The sequence below is a fragment of the Mirounga angustirostris genome, unplaced genomic scaffold (genome assembly GCF_029215605.1).
Source record: "Mirounga angustirostris isolate CCGP_5_RB_7025 unplaced genomic scaffold, mMirAng1.0.hap1 SCAF_10, whole genome shotgun sequence".
Taxonomy (NCBI): Eukaryota; Metazoa; Chordata; class Mammalia; order Carnivora; family Phocidae; genus Mirounga; species Mirounga angustirostris.
In genome coordinates, this window is record NW_026991718.1 from 125,080,652 (window position 1) to 125,100,917 (window position 20,266).

The 20,266-nt window shown below is 46.1% G+C and overlaps 1 protein-coding gene across 28 annotated transcripts in view; it reads right to left on the reverse strand.

Annotated features, from left to right (window-relative positions):
* Positions 1-20,266, reverse strand: part of ZMYND8 (zinc finger MYND-type containing 8) — a 126,130-nt gene that overhangs the window by 39,394 nt on the left and 66,470 nt on the right. For all 28 annotated transcript variants that reach the window (XM_064573303.1, XM_064573301.1, XM_064573311.1 and 25 more), the window contains 2 exons: positions 16,681-17,162; positions 3,278-3,418 (listed from right to left, as the gene is read on the reverse strand). In XM_064573303.1, the coding sequence (XP_064429373.1) occupies positions 3,278-3,418; positions 16,681-17,162 (623 nt within the window). The remainder of the gene's footprint in view (positions 1-3,277; positions 3,419-16,680; positions 17,163-20,266) is intronic.

A 20,266-nucleotide genomic window follows, 5' to 3' on the forward strand; every position in this document is an offset into this window, starting at 1 on the left:
TAAACTACAAGGCAGACAGGCCTGAGTCCACAGGCCAAACATGACCGCAGACCCCAGGTGATCCTGGCTGGGCAGGTAACTGCTTCCCTGTGCCCCAGTTTCTTTTTTTTTTAAGGTTTTAGTTATTTGACAGAGAGAGACACAGCGAGAGAGGGAACACAAGCGGGGGGAGTGGGAGAGGGAGAAGCAGGCTTCCCGCGGAGCAGGGAGCCTGATGCGGGGCTCGATCCCAGGACCCTGGGACCATGACCTGAGCTGAAGGCAGATGCTTAAGGACTGAGCCACCCTGGCACCCCTGCCCCAGTTTCTTCTACCTCACTGAAATGGGGCTGTTATCTACACCTTGAAGGTTGTTGTATTTTTTTAATAGTTTTAATTTACAGAGAGTAAAATCTGGGGGGAAATACAGTTGTAGGAGTTTTAACACCTGCTTATAGAAATGTGTAACCACCACCACATACAGAATGCAGAACAATGTCAAAGGCCAAAGAATCCCTTTGTAGTTTATAGTCAAACCCTCCCCCCCCAACCCCCCCCAACAATCACTCCCGGTTTCCATCTAATTTTGTCTTTTCCAGTTGTTGTTTTTTTTTTTTTTAACGAAATACCATTTTGTTATATATAATAATGTTGTCAGCATCCCCAGCGCAGTCTCATTTCTGTCTGCTCAAAGTAGTTACATGGATGCCAGACATAAAAAAAAGCCCCATGGGGCGCCTGGGTGGCTCAGTCGGTTAAGTGTCCGACTCTTGATCTCAGCTCAGGTCTTGATCTCAGGGTCATGAGTTCAAGCCCTCCACTGGGCTCCATGCTGGGTGTGGAGACTACTTAAAAAGAAAAAACAAAAAAAAGAAGTCCCATATAAAGCACCTGCCCCATCCCCAGATAAGCTCTTGAGGATTATTTAGAACTTCCCTCCACTGTCTGATCCTTCTACCCAGCCATGACACTTTTCACTGGTCCCTCTCTGATCCTCTTCCCGTTAGGTAACTGAAATGCCAACCCAATGCTTTCATTCCTACTGACAAGGCGTGTGTCCTAGAACGGAAGAAGCTGGAGAGGGGGACGCTTCTGCACAGGAGAGCCTCAGGTCCCACACAACAGGAAGAAATCCTTCACTGCCACCACAGGTAAGCCAAACCAAAAGACCCCCCAGCCATCACAAGGATGTCCAAGACCGCCTGGCTTAGGGAAGGAGCTATTCTTACCACACATGACTGGCAGAGAGGAAACATGACCATGAGAACTGCCTCTGCACAATGTTCCTTTTTGGGGTGTGGAGGTGGAGGGAGGGTGTGAGAAAGCAAACCACACTGCTGAGATCAATGAACGTTCCCCAAGGGAGCAAATGGGTCCCCTTTTGTGCAAGTGAGAATTCGCACCAGCCAATCTGAGCTGGGGCCCCAAAAGTTACCACTCTGCCTGCTGGACCACATCCAAGCTGCACTAAGGGGGGAGCCAGAACGAGCCAGGCTCTGGGCTCCGTGGAGACAAGGGCTTCCTCCAGCCCTGTGGCCTACTGGCTCCGCGATCCTGGGCACCTGCAGCCTCCCCTCCAGACCTCCATCTCTCCATCTGAAAGGGCACTGCAGGACAAGATCAACCTGGAGAGTACTGGCCTCCAGAGGCTGTGAATTCACACATGAGCATCACTCCACACAGGGAGCTGCCCCTCCCTCCCTTCCTAAAACCCTGGATTCTCGAACCTCCCTTCCCAGCTGTGACAACCAAAAATGTCTCCAGACATTGCCAAGTGTCCCCTGGAGGGGAATGAGGGAACTGTCCCTGGGGAAGAACAGCTGACAGGCTATTTTCAACACGGCACTCAGCGTGGTCCTTCTAAAATGCTCAGTTCACATCCCTCCATTGCTCCAAAAGCTGCACCCCACGGTCCGCCCCAGGGTCCACACCGGGTCCCAGGGCTGATGGACCTCAGCTCCTCAACTTCTCCCCTTCAGCCACTGGGACAGGCCACCTGGGCCTCCCTGTCATTCCTACAGCACAGGGAGTTCATCCCTTACCCCAAGGCCTGTAAATCTCTAGTTCCTCCTACAACGTTTTCCTCCCAATACAGGGATGGCTGGTTTTTCTTGTCAGGCAAATCTAGGTTTAAATACTACCTCACAGAGGCCTTCCCTAAACACAGCCTCTTCCAAACCACCCCCATCCTGCGTATCTCTCTCCTTATCATATTAGCACACTTTACCTTCTCTCACGGGGTGAACTGTCTTGTTTATTTACCTTATTTGTTTCTCACTTTCTAGAACCAAGCTCTGCATAAGAGCAGGGCCCTTGCTCACCACTCCCTGCCCCATGCCTGAAAGAGCACACAGCATGTAATAGATGCTCAATAAAAATCAAGGATCATGATGGAATGAATCAATAAAATAACTTCACAAATGGATATTTCCCATTTCCTGTGATAATTTTTCTGAAGACTTTTGCCTAAGGTAGTGCTTTTAAAAAAAAAAAACAAATGAGGGGCGCCTGGGTGTTTCAGTCAGTTAAGCATCTGCCTTCGGCTCAGGTCATGATCCCAGGGTCCTGGGATAGAGCCCCGCATCGGGCTCCCTGCTCCGCGGGAAGCCTGCTTCTCCCTCTCCCACTCCCCCTGCTTGTGTTCCCTCTCTCGCTGTGTCTCTCTCTGTCAAATAAATAAATAAAATCTTTAAAAATATATATATATATATACTGCACATAAAGTAAATACTGATTCATAAAACTTTACGTACATCACGTGTGTGTGCATATAAAACATTAAACATATATACACACATAGGATGCCTGAGTGACTCAGTTAAGCGGCCGACTCTTGATTTCAGCTCAGGTCATGGTCTTGGGGTCATAAGATCAAGCCCCTTGACAGCCTCCACGCTCTGTGGGGAGTCTGCTTGAGATTCTCTCTCTCTCCCTCTGCCCCTCCCCGAGCTCATGTGCTCTCTCTCTCAAATAATCTTTAAAAAACAAACAAACAAACAAAAAACCTATAATACACATATATAACAACCAGGTTACTGGGGTCAAGGGCAAGAAATGGTTGTAAACACCAGCCTAAGGTACTTCAAGATGAAACAACTTTGCATGTCAACAAGCCCCAGGAAATCCCTTACTTGCTCCTCTTACCAATCTCTCTTCATCTTTGTCCAGTGTACCTTTTAAATATTTTGCAAAGAGAGAAGAGTTCAGAGCTCAAGAACCACACACAAAAGAGGACATCACAACTTGCAAGAATATTCATAGTTGCCGCAGAAAGAGACTTCCAAAAATTCCCACTGACCCAAGTTAAGATTCAGGATGCTTCCAGTGGTGGACGTTTTGTCTGTTTTCGTCGTGATGGGTGTTGACGCTTGAGGAGAGAAAGTTTTCGGGCTGCCGGATAAACTCCCTGCTTGTCCCGTCTTTGCAGAGGCTGGTGAAGCTGAAAAAGTATGTTCATTGTTAAAAAATGAATTTACAAATAAATAAATAAATAAAACGTTTTAGGGGGAGAGGAGAGAAAGTGTATTTGATTTCAACAAGGCCCCCAGAGCGCCACAGATGGGGAGCAGCGGGAAGGGCTGGCCATTTATGTCAAGCACAGGATTTACCCAAAATGTTAAACCGTTAAAGCTTCGAAGGAAGAAGGCCTCCCCAGTCATTCTATTAAACACAAAGCTCTAGTGCTCGCTTCGGCAGCACATATATTAAACATAAAGCTCTAAGACAAATTGGCTAAGCTGCCACTGAAATTGGTTTGGCCCATTCACGGGTGTAAATCTCAAAATAAATAGAGATTAAACCAGCCCCTACCACAGTCCAGATGCAGAGACCGGAGCCAGGCTTACAAATGGCATGCCGTCCATTTGTGGGAGATGCAGGAGCCGGCCTGCACAGGCACTGCACCTGCCAGAGGCCGAGTCGACCCCTTGGGAGATCTCCAGCTTCCCGTTTCAAAGGTTCTGTGAGGCTGAATGAAGCCAAATTCAGCACCAGATGGAGTGAGGGCGTCACTGGTCAATTATCTCCCTCCTTACTATGTTCCAAACTTTTATAGGAGAATAGAGAATCGTACCTAAGCCCAAGTCTTTTAAAAATACCTTACAACTACCTATATACTGCTCCCCTGAACCTCATCCACTGAGCTGGGGGTAGGACAGAAACCACACCATGTGACAAAATGGGAGTGGTTCAGATGGGCCATGCCTCCTGGAGATCCTGCCCCTTTGCCTAAATAGCCTGCCATTGGGGCGCCTGGGTGGCTCAGTCGTTAAGCATCTGCCTTCGGCTCAGGTCATGATCATCGAGCCCCGCATCGGGCTCCCTGCTCCGCGGGAAGCCTGCTTCTCCCTCTCCCACTCCCCCTGCTTGTGTTCCCTCTCTCGCTGTGCCTCTCGCTGTCAAATAAATAAAATCTTAAAAAATAATAATAAATAGCCTGCCATTACTGGGACTGTGCTGTTACTAAATTCATGCCAGACAACAAAATGCCCAGCCTTCCTCAGACGCATAAGAAACATGGACTTTGCAATGATCTGGTCCTTAAGAGAAGCTGTTGATGGCAAAGGGGTTACAAATCGGAACATCCTGGGGACTTCAAAAGTGCTCAGACACTTTGGTGGATGCTTGCCTCAGTTTGCTCACCTGCCAAATGGGAGGATACTCAAAGTGAGGATCCAATGGGTGAAATTCATATACCTGCTCAGCTCTAGTTCCAGGACCTGCCAACTCTAGCTTTAATGTAACAGAGGGGTAAAGACCAGGCACAGACAAGGAGGGGCTGCAAGCATGTATCGGGAGCCAGACACTGGGTTTAAAGTCCAGCTCTGCAGCTGACTTGCTAGATGTCCTTGGGCAAGCTACCTGAGGTCTGTGAATCTCCTTTCCTGCTAGCCTCAAAGAGGGACGTTGATAACATAATACAAAGGGACTGATTAAAAGTACCTACCTCATCAAGTTGTAATGATCAAATAAGCATCTAAACAGTGCCTGGCATCAGTTAAGTACTATATTATTATTTGCTATCAGTGTAGTAGTATTTTCTATTTCCCCACTAACCTCGAGGGCTTTGGTTTCAATCATCTAAACCAGTAGTTTTTGGCCAGGAGTGATTTGGCCATCCAGGACACACTGGGTAATGTCTGCAGACATTTTTGGCTGTCACCACTGGGGGAGGGGAGGGTGCCACTGGCGTCTAATAGGTGAAGACCAGGGATGCTGCTCAACAACCTATAAAGCACAGCCCCCCCAAAACAAATAATTATCTTTGGTCTCAAAGGTCAGTAGAGCTGAGGTTCATAAATCCAAAAAGGGATGAAGTGTGCTTGTCTCTGGGCATCCTTTACCTCATCTTGCAAATGAGGAGGGCAGGTGGAGATGAGATGCGCTAATCCATGTCAAGTGGTCCTTAGCAAAGGCTCAGCCAACACTTGAAATTATTTTGAGAATTAAGTTTTTTTTAAATAGTAAATTAACTTCATTTTGCTGTAAGGATGGACAAATGCCTGGCCCAACACCTGGTACACAATATTCTGTCCAATAAGAGCGGCAGTCGCTGTTACGAGCGCTGTTACTATAACCCCTGGTCCCATAAGAACAAGTAGAACTAGTAGAACTAAAGTACCTGGCCCACCAAAAAAAAAAAAAGAGAGAGAGAGCATCAAAGGTATCAAAGGTAAAGGCACTGCAAAAGACATAAGTATATGAGCAATAAAATCTTTAGTCTTGGGCGCCTGGGTGGCTCAGTTGGTTAAGCGACTGCCTTCGGCTCACGTCATGATCCTGGAGTCCCTGGATCGAGTCCCACATCGGGCTCCCTGCTCGGCGGGGAGTCTGCTTCTCCCTCTGACCCTCCCCCCTCTCATGTGCTCTCGCTCATTCTCTCTCTCTCAAATAAATAAATAAAACCTTTAAAAAAAAATCATTAAAAAAATCTTTAGTCTTGGGCACCTGGGTGGCTCAGTCGTTAAGCGTCTGCCTTCGGCTCAGGTCATGATCCCAGGGTCCTGGGATCGAGCCCCGCATCGGGCTCTCTGCTCAGCGGGAAGCCTGCTTCTCCCTCTCCCACTCCCCCTGCTTGTATTCCTGCTCTCGCTGTCTCTCTCTGTCATATAAATAAATAAAATCTTTAAAAAAAAAAATCTTTAGTCTTGGGATTTTCTTTATTACTCATTCACTTGTATTCTACCTACTTCCTTCCAAAAGAGATTTGAAGTGGCTGAAACCTCTCTGGGAGGATGAAAGACCAGGGCCTCTCACACTGTATTCTCCTACACAAACCAGCAACCACGTAGAGCAGGAAGGGTCCTCTACTAGCCAAAGCACTGCGTGCAACTGCAAGGCACTTTAACAAAAAAGCCTAACCAGAAAGGGTGAACCATAACAACACATGCAAACGTGCGATTGCACACAGAACTCAACCACGAAGAGTCTATAGTTCCCGACTTAATAATAACAGCTCCCGTGAACAAAGTAAGGAAGGCGGGGGCGCCTGGCTGGCTCGGTCGGAAGAGCATCCAACTCTTGACCTTGGAGTTACGAGTTCGAGCCCCATGCTGGATGTAGAGATTACTTTAAAAAAATCAAATCAGGGCGCCTGGGTGGCTCGGATGGTTAAGTGTCTGCCTTCGGCTCAGGTCGTGATCCCAGGGTCCTGGGATCAAGTCCCGCATCGGCCTCTCTGCTCCTTGGGAACCTGCTTCTCCCTCTGCCTCTCTCTCTCTCTCTCTGTCTCTCATGAATAAATAAAATCTTTAAAAAATAAATAAATTAATTAAATGAAATGGGGGGGGCGGGAAGTAAGGAAAGAGAAGCCAGCAGGTGGTCTAACAGAGCCCTGCCCCACTTGTGGTCCGGCAGGGGAATTCAGCAAGCACAGAGGCAAAGTTGTTATTTTTGAAATTCTGTAGTTAAAACATAACAAAGTTTCCTTTGTTAATAAAACTTAAGTATTGAAGGTTTAAGAAATATGTCCTAACTTTTTTTTTAATTAAACACAGCACTTGGACATGGCGAAAATAAGGGTGAGCCAGTAGAGATGGGTCTGGTTCACTCTCTCCCCAGCCAGCAGAGCCCCCCTCACAGACATCTGGAATGAAAATGCCTCATGTAATTGGGAAAGGGACAGCACTGGGGTCACCCACCTCGGGGGGAAGAGATGGCCCCTACCCACCCGAGTACCATACGCCCACCTCCCCAATTTGTGAAACACCGTGTACCTGCCTCAACCTCCCCATGTGAGTTAATGCTACAACCACTCATCTAGATGTTCAAGGCCAAACATGTCTACACTGCCTCAGTTACTCCCTTGCTCTCCTGACTCAACTTACCCCACTCTTCAGCAAGGCCTCCTCATACCACTTCCAAAATACAACCCCCACTCCCAGCTGGTCTCCACGTCCACTGCTATCAACCTAATGCACACAGTCTCAATGGGCAGAAAGTGGCTCTTGGGGGGTGAAACACTCTTACTCTTTTTATGTATAAAACAGACACATGGGGCACCTGGGTGGCTCAGTTGTTAAACGTCTGCCTTCGGCTCAGGTCATGATCCCAGGGGCCTGGGATCGAGCCCCGCATCGGGCTCCCTGCTCCGCGGGGAGTCTGCTTCTCCCTCTCCCACTCCCCCTGCTTGTGTTCCCTCTCTCTCTCGCTGTGTCTCTGTCAAATAAATAAATAAAATCTTTAAAAAAAAAAAAAAAAGAAAACAGACACAGGCAGTACATAAACAGACCTACAGTATTATCAAATTTCACAAGGATCCACTCCTAGGTATATACCCCCAAACAGAAAGCAGTACTCAAATCCTGGTATACAAATGTTCGTAGCAGCACTATTCACAACATTTCAAAGGTGGAAACAATCCGAATGTCCACCGATGTACTGACAAATTGGGGTGTCCACAGTAGCATGTTACTGAGCCATGAAAAGAAATGAGGTTCAGATGCATGCTGCAATGGGGAGGCCCCTGGAAACATACACTCAGTGAAAGGAGCCAGACACAAAGGCCACAGGTTGTATGACTTCACTTAAATGAAGTATCCAGAATAGGCAAATCCATACAAACAGAATGCAGACCGGTGGTCTCCAGGGGCAAGCAAGCGGAGAGTGGGGGGAGTGCCTGCTTAATTAACATCATTTTACTTGGGAGTGAAGGAAATGTTTTGGAACTACAGAAAAGTGGTGGTTGCACAATACTGTGAATGCACGAAATGCCACTGAGCTGTGCGCTTTAAAATGGTTAATTTTAGGTCATGTGAATTTCACCTCTGTTTAGAAAAAAAGTCACAGGAGGATGGATAGGAAAACATGTCTAAAATGGCTCCTTACAGGGTCATAATGAAAGAAATGGTTGGTAAATACTGCCCCTGCCCATCACCATTTCCCACCAACACCCTGTAAGAGCTTCCCACGGGTCCCCCTGCCTCCTGCCACAGCACCCCTCTCCAGCACCCCTCCACAGAGCAGCCAGGCATACCACTCCTCCATCTAAAACCATCCAGAGGTGGGGCGAGCATGAGACTTTTTTTTTTTTTTTTAAGATTTTATTTATTTATTTGAGACAGAGAGAATGAGAGAGACAGAGAGCACATGAGAGGGGGGAGGGTCAGAGGGAGAAGCAGGCTCCCCGCCGAGCAGGGAGCCCGATGCGGGACTCGATCCCGGGACTCCAGGATCATGACCTGAGCCGAAGGCAGTCGCCTAACCAACTGAGCCACCCAGGCGCCCCAAGCATGAGACTCTTGATCCTGGGGTTGTGAGTCTGAGCGCCACACTGGGTGTAGAGGTTACGTAAAAATAAAATCTTTTTTAAAAATAAATAAAACCACGTTAGAGGCATGCTATCCCCCCAGAATAAAATCCAAACCACACATCTGACCTTTCCTTTCCTCATTCTGGAATCTTCAGCCACACACAGGCCTTTGTACTGTTCTTCCAAATTCAAACCTGCTCGCAATTCAAGCCTTTATATATACTCATGATTCCAGAGGAAAGGCCCTCACCATCACCCCCACCCTTGTCACACTGCCTGGTACCCCTCAAACACCACCCTCAGAGCCCTCCCCTACCAGCCCCATCCAAGCGGGTCAAGGAGCCCCTTGTTTACCATCTCCCCTTGGCCACGAGAACATCAGTCCCAGGAGAGCAGGGGCCCTGCCTGGTACCTACAATGCCACCTGGTGTCCGAGACATTGACAGAATGAGCAGATACATGAGAGAGTTAATGGAAGAATGAGCTCTCCGTTTCTCCTCTCATGATCCTGGTCATGATAAGCAACAAAGAAACGATACTGGCAACCCAAGGAAAATCTTCTTCATAAAAAGACACCAGTTTAAATAATCTCAATATTATGCAGCTACTAAAAAACAAGGTGTGCTAAGAGAATGATTGATGAACAATCCAAAGAAGAGACATAAATGAGCAGCTCAGGGGAAAATATGGTCAATAAACATGTGAAAGGTAGACACAGATATAGATATGGATAGACAGATATCTCCAACCTATATCTTTTTCACATGCATTTTTTTTTTTTAATAGATTTGGGAGTCATCGGCAGGGAGGAAGTATTTTTTTTTTTAACAAGGTACTTTTTTTTAAGATTTTTTTTTTTTTTTTAGATTTTATTTATTTATTTATTTGTGAGAGACAGAGTGCACACACAAGCAGGAAGAGGGAGAAGCAGGGTCCCCACTGAGCAAGGAGCCCAATGCGGGACTGGATTCCAGGACCCTGGGATCATGACCCAAGCCCAAGGCAGATGCTTAACTGACTGAGCCACCCAGGCGCCCTCACAAGCATGGTTGACTTGTTTAAAAAAATAACACCTAGGGGCGCCTGGGTGGCTCAATCAGTTGAGCGTCCAACTCTTGATTCTACTCAGGTCATAATTTCAGGGTCATGGGATCGAGCCCCAAGCCAGGCTCTGTGCTCAGTGTGGATGGAGTCTACTTGAGATTCTCTCTCCTTCTCCTTCTGCCCTTTCCCCCCTCCCCCTGTGTGCATGCTTTCTCTCTCTCTAAACTAAATAAAATCTTTAAAAAATAAAAATTAGGGTGCCTGGGTGGCTCAGTTGGTTAACCATCTGCCTTCGGCCCAGGTCATGATCCCAGGATCCTGGGATGGAGCCCTGTGTCAGGCTCCCTGTTCAGCGGGGAGTCTACTTCTCCCTCTTCCTCTGCCCCTTTCCCTGGCTTGTGCTTTCTCTCTCTCTCTCCCCTCTCTGACAAATAAATAAACAAAATCTTCAAAAAAAAACAAAAAAAGATCAATGTATCCATTTAAATATTTGCATTTATATTATTTCGTAAAACCAGGTTTCCTCCCCTAAGAAATGTTTCCTAAAATTCATTCAATCACATGCCCCCATCATTTCTGTCATATTCACATGCCATCTATATGCTGACAACTAGAACTATATGGATAAACACAGAAAGATGTCAGAGAAACACTGCTGCCTTGAAAGGAGCAGAAAGCTTAGTATGATCCCATTTGACCACAAAATATTCTGGTAATGATTGTCAATGTGGTTTACACATTAAAAAAATCTGAAGGAACACCCAATTTTTTATTTTTATTTTTTTTATTTTTTATTTATTTTTCTTAGGAACACCCAATTCTTAACAGTTGTTACCTCTCAGGGTAGAATTATGTGCTATTTATTGTATAATATTAAAGTTGAAAAGGAATACTTTATCTTCAGGGGGAAGATGATACATAATTAAACGTAAATACGGAGGAGCTTCAAACATGAATGTTCAGCAATGAGAACTTTGTTATCAGTGCTAAAAGTCAAAAGCATGGTACATTAACATAACGGTTCTCAATGGAAACTGGAGGGGCGACTATGTCCCCAGGAGACACACGGCAATGTCTGAACACAGTTTTAGCTGCCAACTGTGGGCAGGGGTGGGTGCCCCTGGCATCCAGTGCCCAGAGGCCAGGGATGTTGTTTAAACACCCTGCAAAGCACAAGAAGGCCCCATAACAGAATCATCTAGCCCCAAAAGTCAACAGTGCAGAGATTGAGAAACACGGTGTTAAATCATGCTAGACATTTTCAAAAGCAGAAAGACATTGGGAAATGCTCGTTTCAATTAAGCTTTGACATGGATGCCAATCCTTTTGTAAAGCCGTAAGTCTTGCGCAGAGGAAGAACTAATCGCCTTTGAAGTCACAAATAATTTAATCAGATTTTATACTTTGATGTACAATTCACGAGTGTGGGCTAAAACACATCATTTATTATCTACATTTACAAAACCCTAGCCTGTGCTAAGTGCTATTCTGACTCCATGAAACATGAGTCTTAGAATTAAATTAGAAAAAAAATGCCCCTTCCCTCCCACACACCCCAGCACTCTGGGAGGTGGAGGCAGAGGAGTTAGTGATTCATGCCAAATTTCTTCTACTTAGAAAATCTCGGAAGCAACCTACATCTTCAAAGGGCTGTAGCTTGCACAACTCTTGGTGGCCTGCACAGATGATCCACATAGTAGAACATCACTGGACAATCCAAGACAGGACAGAAAGGCTCTTTTAAAGGGCTATTTAGGGGCACCTGGGTGGCTCAGTCGTTAAGCGTCTGCCTTCGGCTCAGGTCATGGTCCCAGGGTCCTGGGATCGAGCCCCACATCGGGCTCCCTGCTCCGCAGGAAGCCTGCTTCTCCCTCTCCCACTCCCCCTGCTTGTGTTCCTCTCTCGCTGTGTCTCTCTCTGTCAAATAAATGAATAAAATCTTAAAAAAAAATAAAAATAAAAATAAAGGGCTATTTAACTAGTATGGACAAATATTCAGAACACAAGGTTAAGTTTAAAAGCAAACAAACAAACAAACTCGGACGCCTGTCTGGCTCAAGTCGGTGGAGCATGCGACTCTTGCTCTTGGGGTTATAAGTTCAAGCCCCACAGTGGGCACAGAGCTTACTTTAAAAAAGAAAAAAAGAAAGAAAAGAAAACTCAAAACTGGCTACAACAGATATTGCAAACAAGTGACCCACGGAGGGATTCGATGTACCGTAATGATTTTTATAAATCTGAGCCACTATGTAAAAGTTGGGGTAATCCACATTTAAGAAAACTATTTGAGGCTTCTCTCGAACAATGACAAAAATGGCAACAGAGGCCACATTCCCACTTGGCTAGAACCAGCAGGAAAGAAAGGCCCCCCAAGACCCTACAGAAAAGGCATACCTCAAGAGCACAGCGTTTTGAAAGGTCCAGGTGATGATTTCATCACCTGGGTTTAAGGAGCTTTTTTATAATGAAATGCTCCAGTGCATCATGCATCAGAAGAGTATGTATTGCTTTAGAAAGTATACACAAGCAACCACCTGCATGTGATCGGTCACGAGAAAGAAAGTGACTTCTGCTACATGGAGTTCATCCCAGTCCCCACCACTTCCCAACCTTGCTCATTCCCATACCTGTCTGATCCCTGGAAGTATCTGAGTTTTCAACGTAATAGTATGACTCATAAGCCAACACAGAAAAAGTCCTGAAAACATTATCTAACAGCTGACTAGGAGGTGGGGTGAACTCTGACTTTCATTTTGTAAATAACGATTACTGTATGACAAGTATGTAGTGATTTCACAAGAAAAGAGTATATGAAAACATCTTCCCTTCTCCCTAAACAGTAACCCACAGTGGAGCTACAGAGAGTGAGGACACCCAGGCGCTCGGACTCTTACCCTAATACATATTCATGACTTAAGTCAGGATCCTGCAAGCAAATATTGGCAAAGGCATCAGTTATGGCCAAGAGGTCTAGATCAAGGAGGAAGCAGGAAAATCACTGAGAATATAAACCACTCTGATCAGTAACCAGGACACCATGAGCGAAAGGCTTCTGGCTGAGCAAACTGCTCCTTAGAAAATGAAATCGAATTCTGTGGATTACGGACACCTGATTCTGAGTTTCTTGATTCCCCCACCCCTAAAACAAAAGGAAGCCTTCTAAAATCTTATACAAGATTTATTTAATAACTTATCTCAATGTGCAGTCTTATATTGCTGGCCACAAAATTCTTATTACTGAAACGAATATGGCTTTTCTATCCTATGACCATCTTTTTTGTTTGTTTGTTTACATAATTTTGGATAAATCACAATCTCATCTGAGTTATACTCTCCCTGACTGTGGGGGATTTCAATCTAGTCTACTTCTCCTTCTCCTAAATGCTACCGTCGCTGCCAACAGCAGAGGGCACTAGGGTGCAATGAAAAGAAAATGGGATCTAGACTCAGGATCTGGCTGAGGAACACAGGCACCTCCCTACACTGTCCACAAGGACCTCAACTGGCCCTCTATAAGGTGAGGAGACTGACTTACGGTTCCTTCTGAGTCCGTCATAGAAGCTGGCAAACTGACTCAGGGACCAAATCTAGCATAATACCTGCTCTTATATGGCCTGCAAGGGTATTTACCTTGGTAAATGGCTGGAAAAAACCTAAAGGATTCATAGTTCATGAAACACACACATTATAGGAAGGTCAAATTTCAGTGTCACAACCACACACAGCCTGTGGCTGTTTTATTAACACAATGACCGCGTTGAATCGTTACACAGTTGAGAAAGAGACGCATAAAGCCTAAACTATTTACTATCTGGCTCCTTACAGAAAAGGGGACAATCTGTAAGATTAAAATGATTTGGAGTACTGCCTTTTCTACCCATACCACTCAATGGCTGTCTAACTCATAATCAGCGAAATGATCCAAGCACATGCTGGTAAGAAGATCATATTTTGGAAAAGGGACTTTAAAGTCTACTGAAATGGAGAATCTCATTTACCACTTAGAAAAGCCATTCGAATAATGAAGAGTTTTGTCAGGAATTCTACTGTCATTTCAATCTTGCTATGTCCCGAGGAAAGAGAAAAGCTTAATTAAACACATTACACACGCTCTCAGATTCCTCTAAAACTGTGTTTCCTGAAATACGGAACAGGATACAAAACAGTGGTTCACAGGCCAACATGTTCTATTTTACAAGTTAGGTATTAACTTAATGTATATTAGAGAAAAAAACACAACAAGCAATTTAAGCACGAGTTTATACGTATTATTCAGCTTAGGATAAAGCGATGTTGCGATTTAATATTTAAGTATACAGTTAAAACAGAGATACTAGCATGCGGCAAAACTGATGCTGATGAACATTCAGGCAACACTGCTGCCCAGTTAGAACACTTTCTCAAAAGCAAGCTCTCTAGGAGAGGTAACAGGCTGTGGAGTTGGTGTGATTAGGTGTTTTGTTCGCTTGGCTTAAATGCGATCATGTAATGAATAAAAGTGAGCTTTTAAGAACTCTGGTCTGAAACTGAGAGGCAAAAGCAAATTTCTGTTCTGAAACTATGTCAGAAGTTGCATCATCCCAGAACAAAGCTCTGAAATGCAACTGAGCACCTAGGACCCCATGGTTAGGGTCAGAACTGGGGAAAGAGATTGCAGCCTTTATTTTGAAGAACCAAAAGCCACTGGTACTTAACTCTCTCTCCACCTACAGCCATTCTGAGAACAGCTACAAGCAGTACTTGAAAATTACCAACCAACCAGGAACAAGAAACAACACAACCAAAATGGGTGGAATTCCTTGAGCTCACTTCACAGAGTCCCCATCCTTTTACCTTCTGGGGACTTCGGTGGTCTCTTGAAGAACGGGTGCCTGCTCCTTAAAGAGTTCTTATGTAAAGGGAGGAAGGGATGGAGGGATAAAAGAAAGAGGAAGGGGAAGGGAGGGGGTCTGAAGGGCTGTCCAAGCTTAAAACATTGGTCAGAAGCTGGGGCGCCTGGGTGGCTCAGTTGGTTAAGCGACTGCCTTTGGCTCAGGTCATGATCCTGGAGTCCCGGGATGGAGTCCCGCATTGGGCTTCCTGCTCAGCAGGGAGTCTGCTTCTCCCTCTGACCCTCCTCCCTCTCATATGCTCTCTCTCTCTCATTCTCGCTCTCTCAAATAAATAAATAAAATCTAAAAAAAAAAAAAAAACATTGGTCAGAAGCCTAAAACTGATGGTCCAACCTATAGATGTGCTTTATTCATTCTGGAAAACATCCGAAGACATTGAGTTGACATTTAATATTTGGGGGTTTTATATAAAAATGCAAATTCCCCACTTCTCTGGAATAATGAGAAGATCAGAAAACCAAGAGGCCACATTCCTACATGGCAACCATGGGCTGAAGCCCTTGAGGTGAGGCATGTGTCCAGGGGTTCACCAGGTCCTGCCTCCTCGACCAGTCTCCCCAGCCGACAGTCTGAGAGTTGGCTGCCTTTCATCATCATGATTAGTGTAGAAGCTTCTCTGTGCCCATGTCTCTCAGAGGTAGACCAACAGAGAAGGCCATGTTTTAAGAAAAATGGGAGTAAACCCATTTCCTTGTGGAAGCAATAAAGTTCCTAAGCATTGGACATGCAACCAAATAATAGCTGGGTAGAAAGTATTCCATTTAAGTCACACTTTCCTTACACTCGGCCAGCATCCCTCATGCACGTCACCTCTCAAAATCCGTGTAGGCATTTGCTGAGCAACCACCATAAGAAATAATATAGCAGCCCACATCTTTGTAGCACTTACTGTTTTAGGCACTATTCTGAGTGATTTCTGTATACGTCATCTTTTACCCCTCAAAAGAACCTATGAGGCAGGTCCATCACTATGTCACATTACAGATGAGGGAACCGAAGCATCAAGGCATTTAGTATCTTGGGGCACCCAGGTGACTCAACTGGTTGGGCATCTGACTCTTGATTTCAGCTCAGGTCATAATCTCAGGGTCATGGGATCGAGCCCCCTCTCAGGCTCCATGCTCAGCGTTGAGTCTGCTTGCGGTTCTCGCTCTTCCTCCGCCCCCTCCCCCCACTCACGTGTGCACTCTCTCTCTCTCTCTCTAAATTAAATAGAGAAAATCTGTTTTAAAAAAGACACTAAGTATCTTGCCTAAAGCCATGTGGCTAGTGAGTGGCAGAGGTGGGATGTGAGACGAGCATCCTCATTCTTCACCACTCTTCTACAGCAAGTGTCTACGACCTTTATTGAGGAGTGGGAGTGCTCTGGGGAGAGGACATTATTGCTGACCTTATACCCTGCTCTAATATTTGAGCACTGCATAATGGGAAGGTATAGTTTTGACAGATAATCCTCTGATTAAAATAACATTCTTTTTTTTTTTAAGATTTTATTTATTTATTTGACAGAGAGAGACACAGCAAGAGAGGGAACACAAGCAGGAGGAGTGGGAGAGGGAGAAGCAGGCTTCCCACAGAGCAGGGAGCCCAATGCGGGGCTCAACCCCAGGACCCCGGGATCATGACCTGAGCTGAAGGCAGACCCTTAACAACCGAGCCACCCAGGCACCCCCCTAAAATAATATTCTTGAGAAACAAACTGTTATGGGAAGTTTTGCTGTGATAATCCAAGAGCCAATGTGACCTGAACTCTGAAGGATTACTGGCCACCTCTGCCCACTGCTAGGAATGACCTCCATCTGGCCTTTGGGGACCACTTTTCCCCCTTCTTGATTCCTAACAGCAAGAATCCCACTGGGTTATCCATTTAAAATTTTAAATATGCTCCACTGGAGCAAAACCCCATAGAGCTCCCTTGCATGTAGGGGCGCTGGTCCACTGGACCCCGACAGGTGTGGCCCCAATGGAAGCCCTGTGTCCCAGGGGCCTCCTCCCCATCTCCCACCCCAGGCTAACCTGTGCTCTTGTCCAGGAAATCCATGGACTCCTCACTGGCACTGAAGTGGCTCGAGGTGGCCTTCTTCTCAGCATCCTGCTCCACGTCGGAACCCGTGTGCACAGAAGAGTTTGTACTCATGGGGGACCGGGGCATATCGGACAAGGAGATCCTACGGCCTGCGCCCCCACTCAGCATGGGCTTGCTCATCAGGATCTTGGGGGACGCCGTCATGTCAAAGTTGAGCTTGACCTTCTCCTGCTTGTCTATCTTGGCAGCACCGGCACTGGGGTTGCTGGGGTCGAGCAGCATTTGGTACTGGCTGTTAGGCGTGTAGGGTGTCCTGAAGGGAGAATAATTAAAAACCCCAAACTTCCTGCGGATGTTCTCCACGTACACTTCCATCTCCTGCATTGCACTGTTGAAGATGCTTTTTGTCTTTTTCACAGAAAAAGGAATTTCTTTAGACATGAGGTAGCAATTATTTATTGGAACCCAGGCCCTAGGAGTGCAGAAAAGAAAGAAGAGCTGAAGTCAACTTTGGTCCTGTCAGAGATTCCTCTCTTCTTTTTTTTCAAGTTTTTTTTTTTTAAATGTATTTTATCACGGTACACTTAAGTGCCAACACGTAAACGTACAGGTATGCGGTAGATCTCTACAGCCTGTTAATCATAACTGAAATCTTATGCCCGATGATTGGTTACCCCCCCATTTCCCCGCCCGCACCCCTGGCAAACTACCATTCCACCCTTTGATTCTGTGGATCTGACATGAGATAGCTCCTATAAGTAGAATTCATGCAGTGATTTGTCTTTCTGTGACTAGGTTATCTCACTTAGCACAATGTCCTCCGGGTTCAACTATGTTGCCCATCTTTTTGTTTTCTTTATTTACCATATTATCTTTTTTTTTTAAGGTTATGTTAGTCACCATTCATTACATCATTAGTTTTTGATGTAATGTTTCATGATTCATTGTTTGCGTACAACATCCAGTGCTCCATTCAATACGTGCCCTCCCATCACCGGGCTAACCCATCGTCCCCAACCCCCTCACCTCTAAAACCGTCAGTTTATTTCTCAGAGTCCATAGTCTCTCGTGGTTCATCTCCCCGTCCAAATTGCCCCCCTTCAATTTTCCCTTCCTACTATCTTCTTTTTTTTTTTAAGGCTGAATAGGAACCCCTGAAATGTACATACCACGACTTCTTTATCTGTTCATCTGTCAATGGATAATTAGGTTGTTTCCAGAACTGTTTTTTTCCTTAATGCAAACCAAATTAGCCTTGTATGTTTGCCAAGATTTTTTTTTTTTTTTTTTTTGGCCAAGATTCTTAAATACGTATCTATTCTTTTAAAATGACTTGGTTTTGCATGGTTAATACATGATTTAACCATTAACCCAGACATGTTCTGTCATAAGAACAGAACACCAACAGCAAACTTAGTGAAAACATTAAAAGACTCCTAAATGTAGTCATTTTAATCCATTAAAAAAACAGTAAATCCCCTTTTGGCTTTGGGTGAGTAAAGAGTAAGAAAACAGTCACTGTGGGTACCTGGGGGCTCAGCTGGTTAAGCATCCAACTCTTGGTATTGGCTCAGGTCATGATCTCAGGGTTGTGAGATCAAGCCCTGAGTCAGGCTCCGCACTGGGAATAGAGACTGCATAAGATTCTCTCTCTCCCTCTCTCTCTTCCTCTCACTCTGTCCCTCCCTGCCCCCCATGCCCACCCATGCATGCTCTCTCAAAAAAAAAAAAAAAGAATAAACGTTTTGGGGCCCTTAAGTGGCACAGTCCATTGAGCACCTGACTCTTGGTTTTGGCTCAGGTCATGATCTCAGAGTCATGGAGACTGAGCCCCACGATGGGCTCCACGCTCAGCGAAGAATCTGCTTGGATTCTCTCTTCTGCTCCCTCTCCCTCTACCCCTCCCCACCACACGTTCTCTCCCTCTCTCTCATAAATAAATAAATCTTAAAAAAAAAAAAAAAAAAAAAAAGGAAACAGTCCCTGCATCCAGGACTGCACCTCCTAAAAGAGAATCAGTCCCAAAGTCCAGTGCTCTGCACTCAGACGTGAAGAGCTTTCCTATCTCTTGTAAAACTGGGGTTCTACATGGCACTAGAAGGAAACACTAGAAAACCATAACCCTGGTTGCCTGGGTGGCTCAGTCGTTAAGCGTCTGCCTTCGGCTCAGGTCATGATCCCAGTGTCCTGGGATCGAGCCCCGCATCAGGCTCCCTGCTCGGCGGGAAGCCTGCTTCTCCCTCTCCCACTCCCCCTGCTTGTGTTCCTGCTCTTGCGGTCTCTGTCAAATAAATAAAGTCTTTAAAAAAATAAAAAATAAAAAATCTTTAAAAAAAGAAAACCATAACCCTGCAAGGAGATGCACGGCTTCAAACAGGGGAGAATTCATGTGGAAAATAAGCAAGGAATAGCCTCCACCTTCCATTCCCGACTGCTTTTGTCTTCCTGCCTTCAACCCCCCACAAGCCAGTATGCTCTGCAGAGCCTTCACGAGAACAAGAGCTGCTTTTCTGGAATCAGTGGCCGAGTGGCTGCAGGCAGATGGCAGTATAACCTACCACTGCTCCGGGTGGGGGCTGAGCCCCAGCGAGAGCTGGAGGATAGACTGTGTGGCATTTGATTCCCCGGCCTCGAACCCGAACCCGTTTGTAGCTGGGAATTTGGTGAGAATGAGCTTTTTCCAGGGAGGCCTTTAGGATTTCACAGACCGTAAACTCACGCCAGACACAAAGCAATGGGGAGCAAAGTGGACGGTGGGGAGATAGAACAGTCCAACACAAGCACTGTCTACTGGGGAACCTCACACGTGCCCGTGCAGGAATCTGGACCCTCCCCCCACCCCCGCCCCACTGCTGCGGAGTCTCCCAGCATTTTAAAGAGAAGCAAAAAATATGGACTGCCTATACTGCATTCTACCCAAGTGTTAACGGCTCGTTCCTATTTTGAAGAGAAAGCAGCCCAGGAAAAGTCAAGTATGTGCATGGGGTGGAATTCAGGGCACAGACTGGGGAGGTTTGCCACTCCCGGTGATAACTAGATCGTGACACAGACTAAAACCGAACACCCCAAAAATATCTAACTGCTCTCTCAGCATGCTGCAAATTACCAGCTTCTCATCCACCCCAACTCACTGCTGTCATCCCGCAGAGACCTGAGGAACCACATCTGCAGCCAAACAGAATGAGGCAGACAGAGCAGGAGCCAGATGCCCCGTAGGTGAAAGTCTGTGGCTGTTACAACTGGGTGAGCAGGAGTCTGGACTAGACAGGACAGCTCGGAGGAGAAGCCGGGATCCCCCAGCTGCCCCTGGACAAACGACTCCCCCTCCCCAAGCCAGCCTCGGCTCCATCATCTTGGTAAGGTGGAGGATGAGCCCCTCCCTGGAGCGGGGTCACGGGGAACAAATGAAATGCACCTCGGCCAGGTGGCCAGTCCCCAGAGCACCGGGAGCCCAGCATGCAGCCAGCCACTGTGACTGTGTTCCCCCCACACCTCTGCCTGGGGTCGGGGCCTTAACCGTTTCCTGCCTTCCATGAAGGTGTCTGCCAACTGATTTCAGGAAAGTATTCCCTTTCC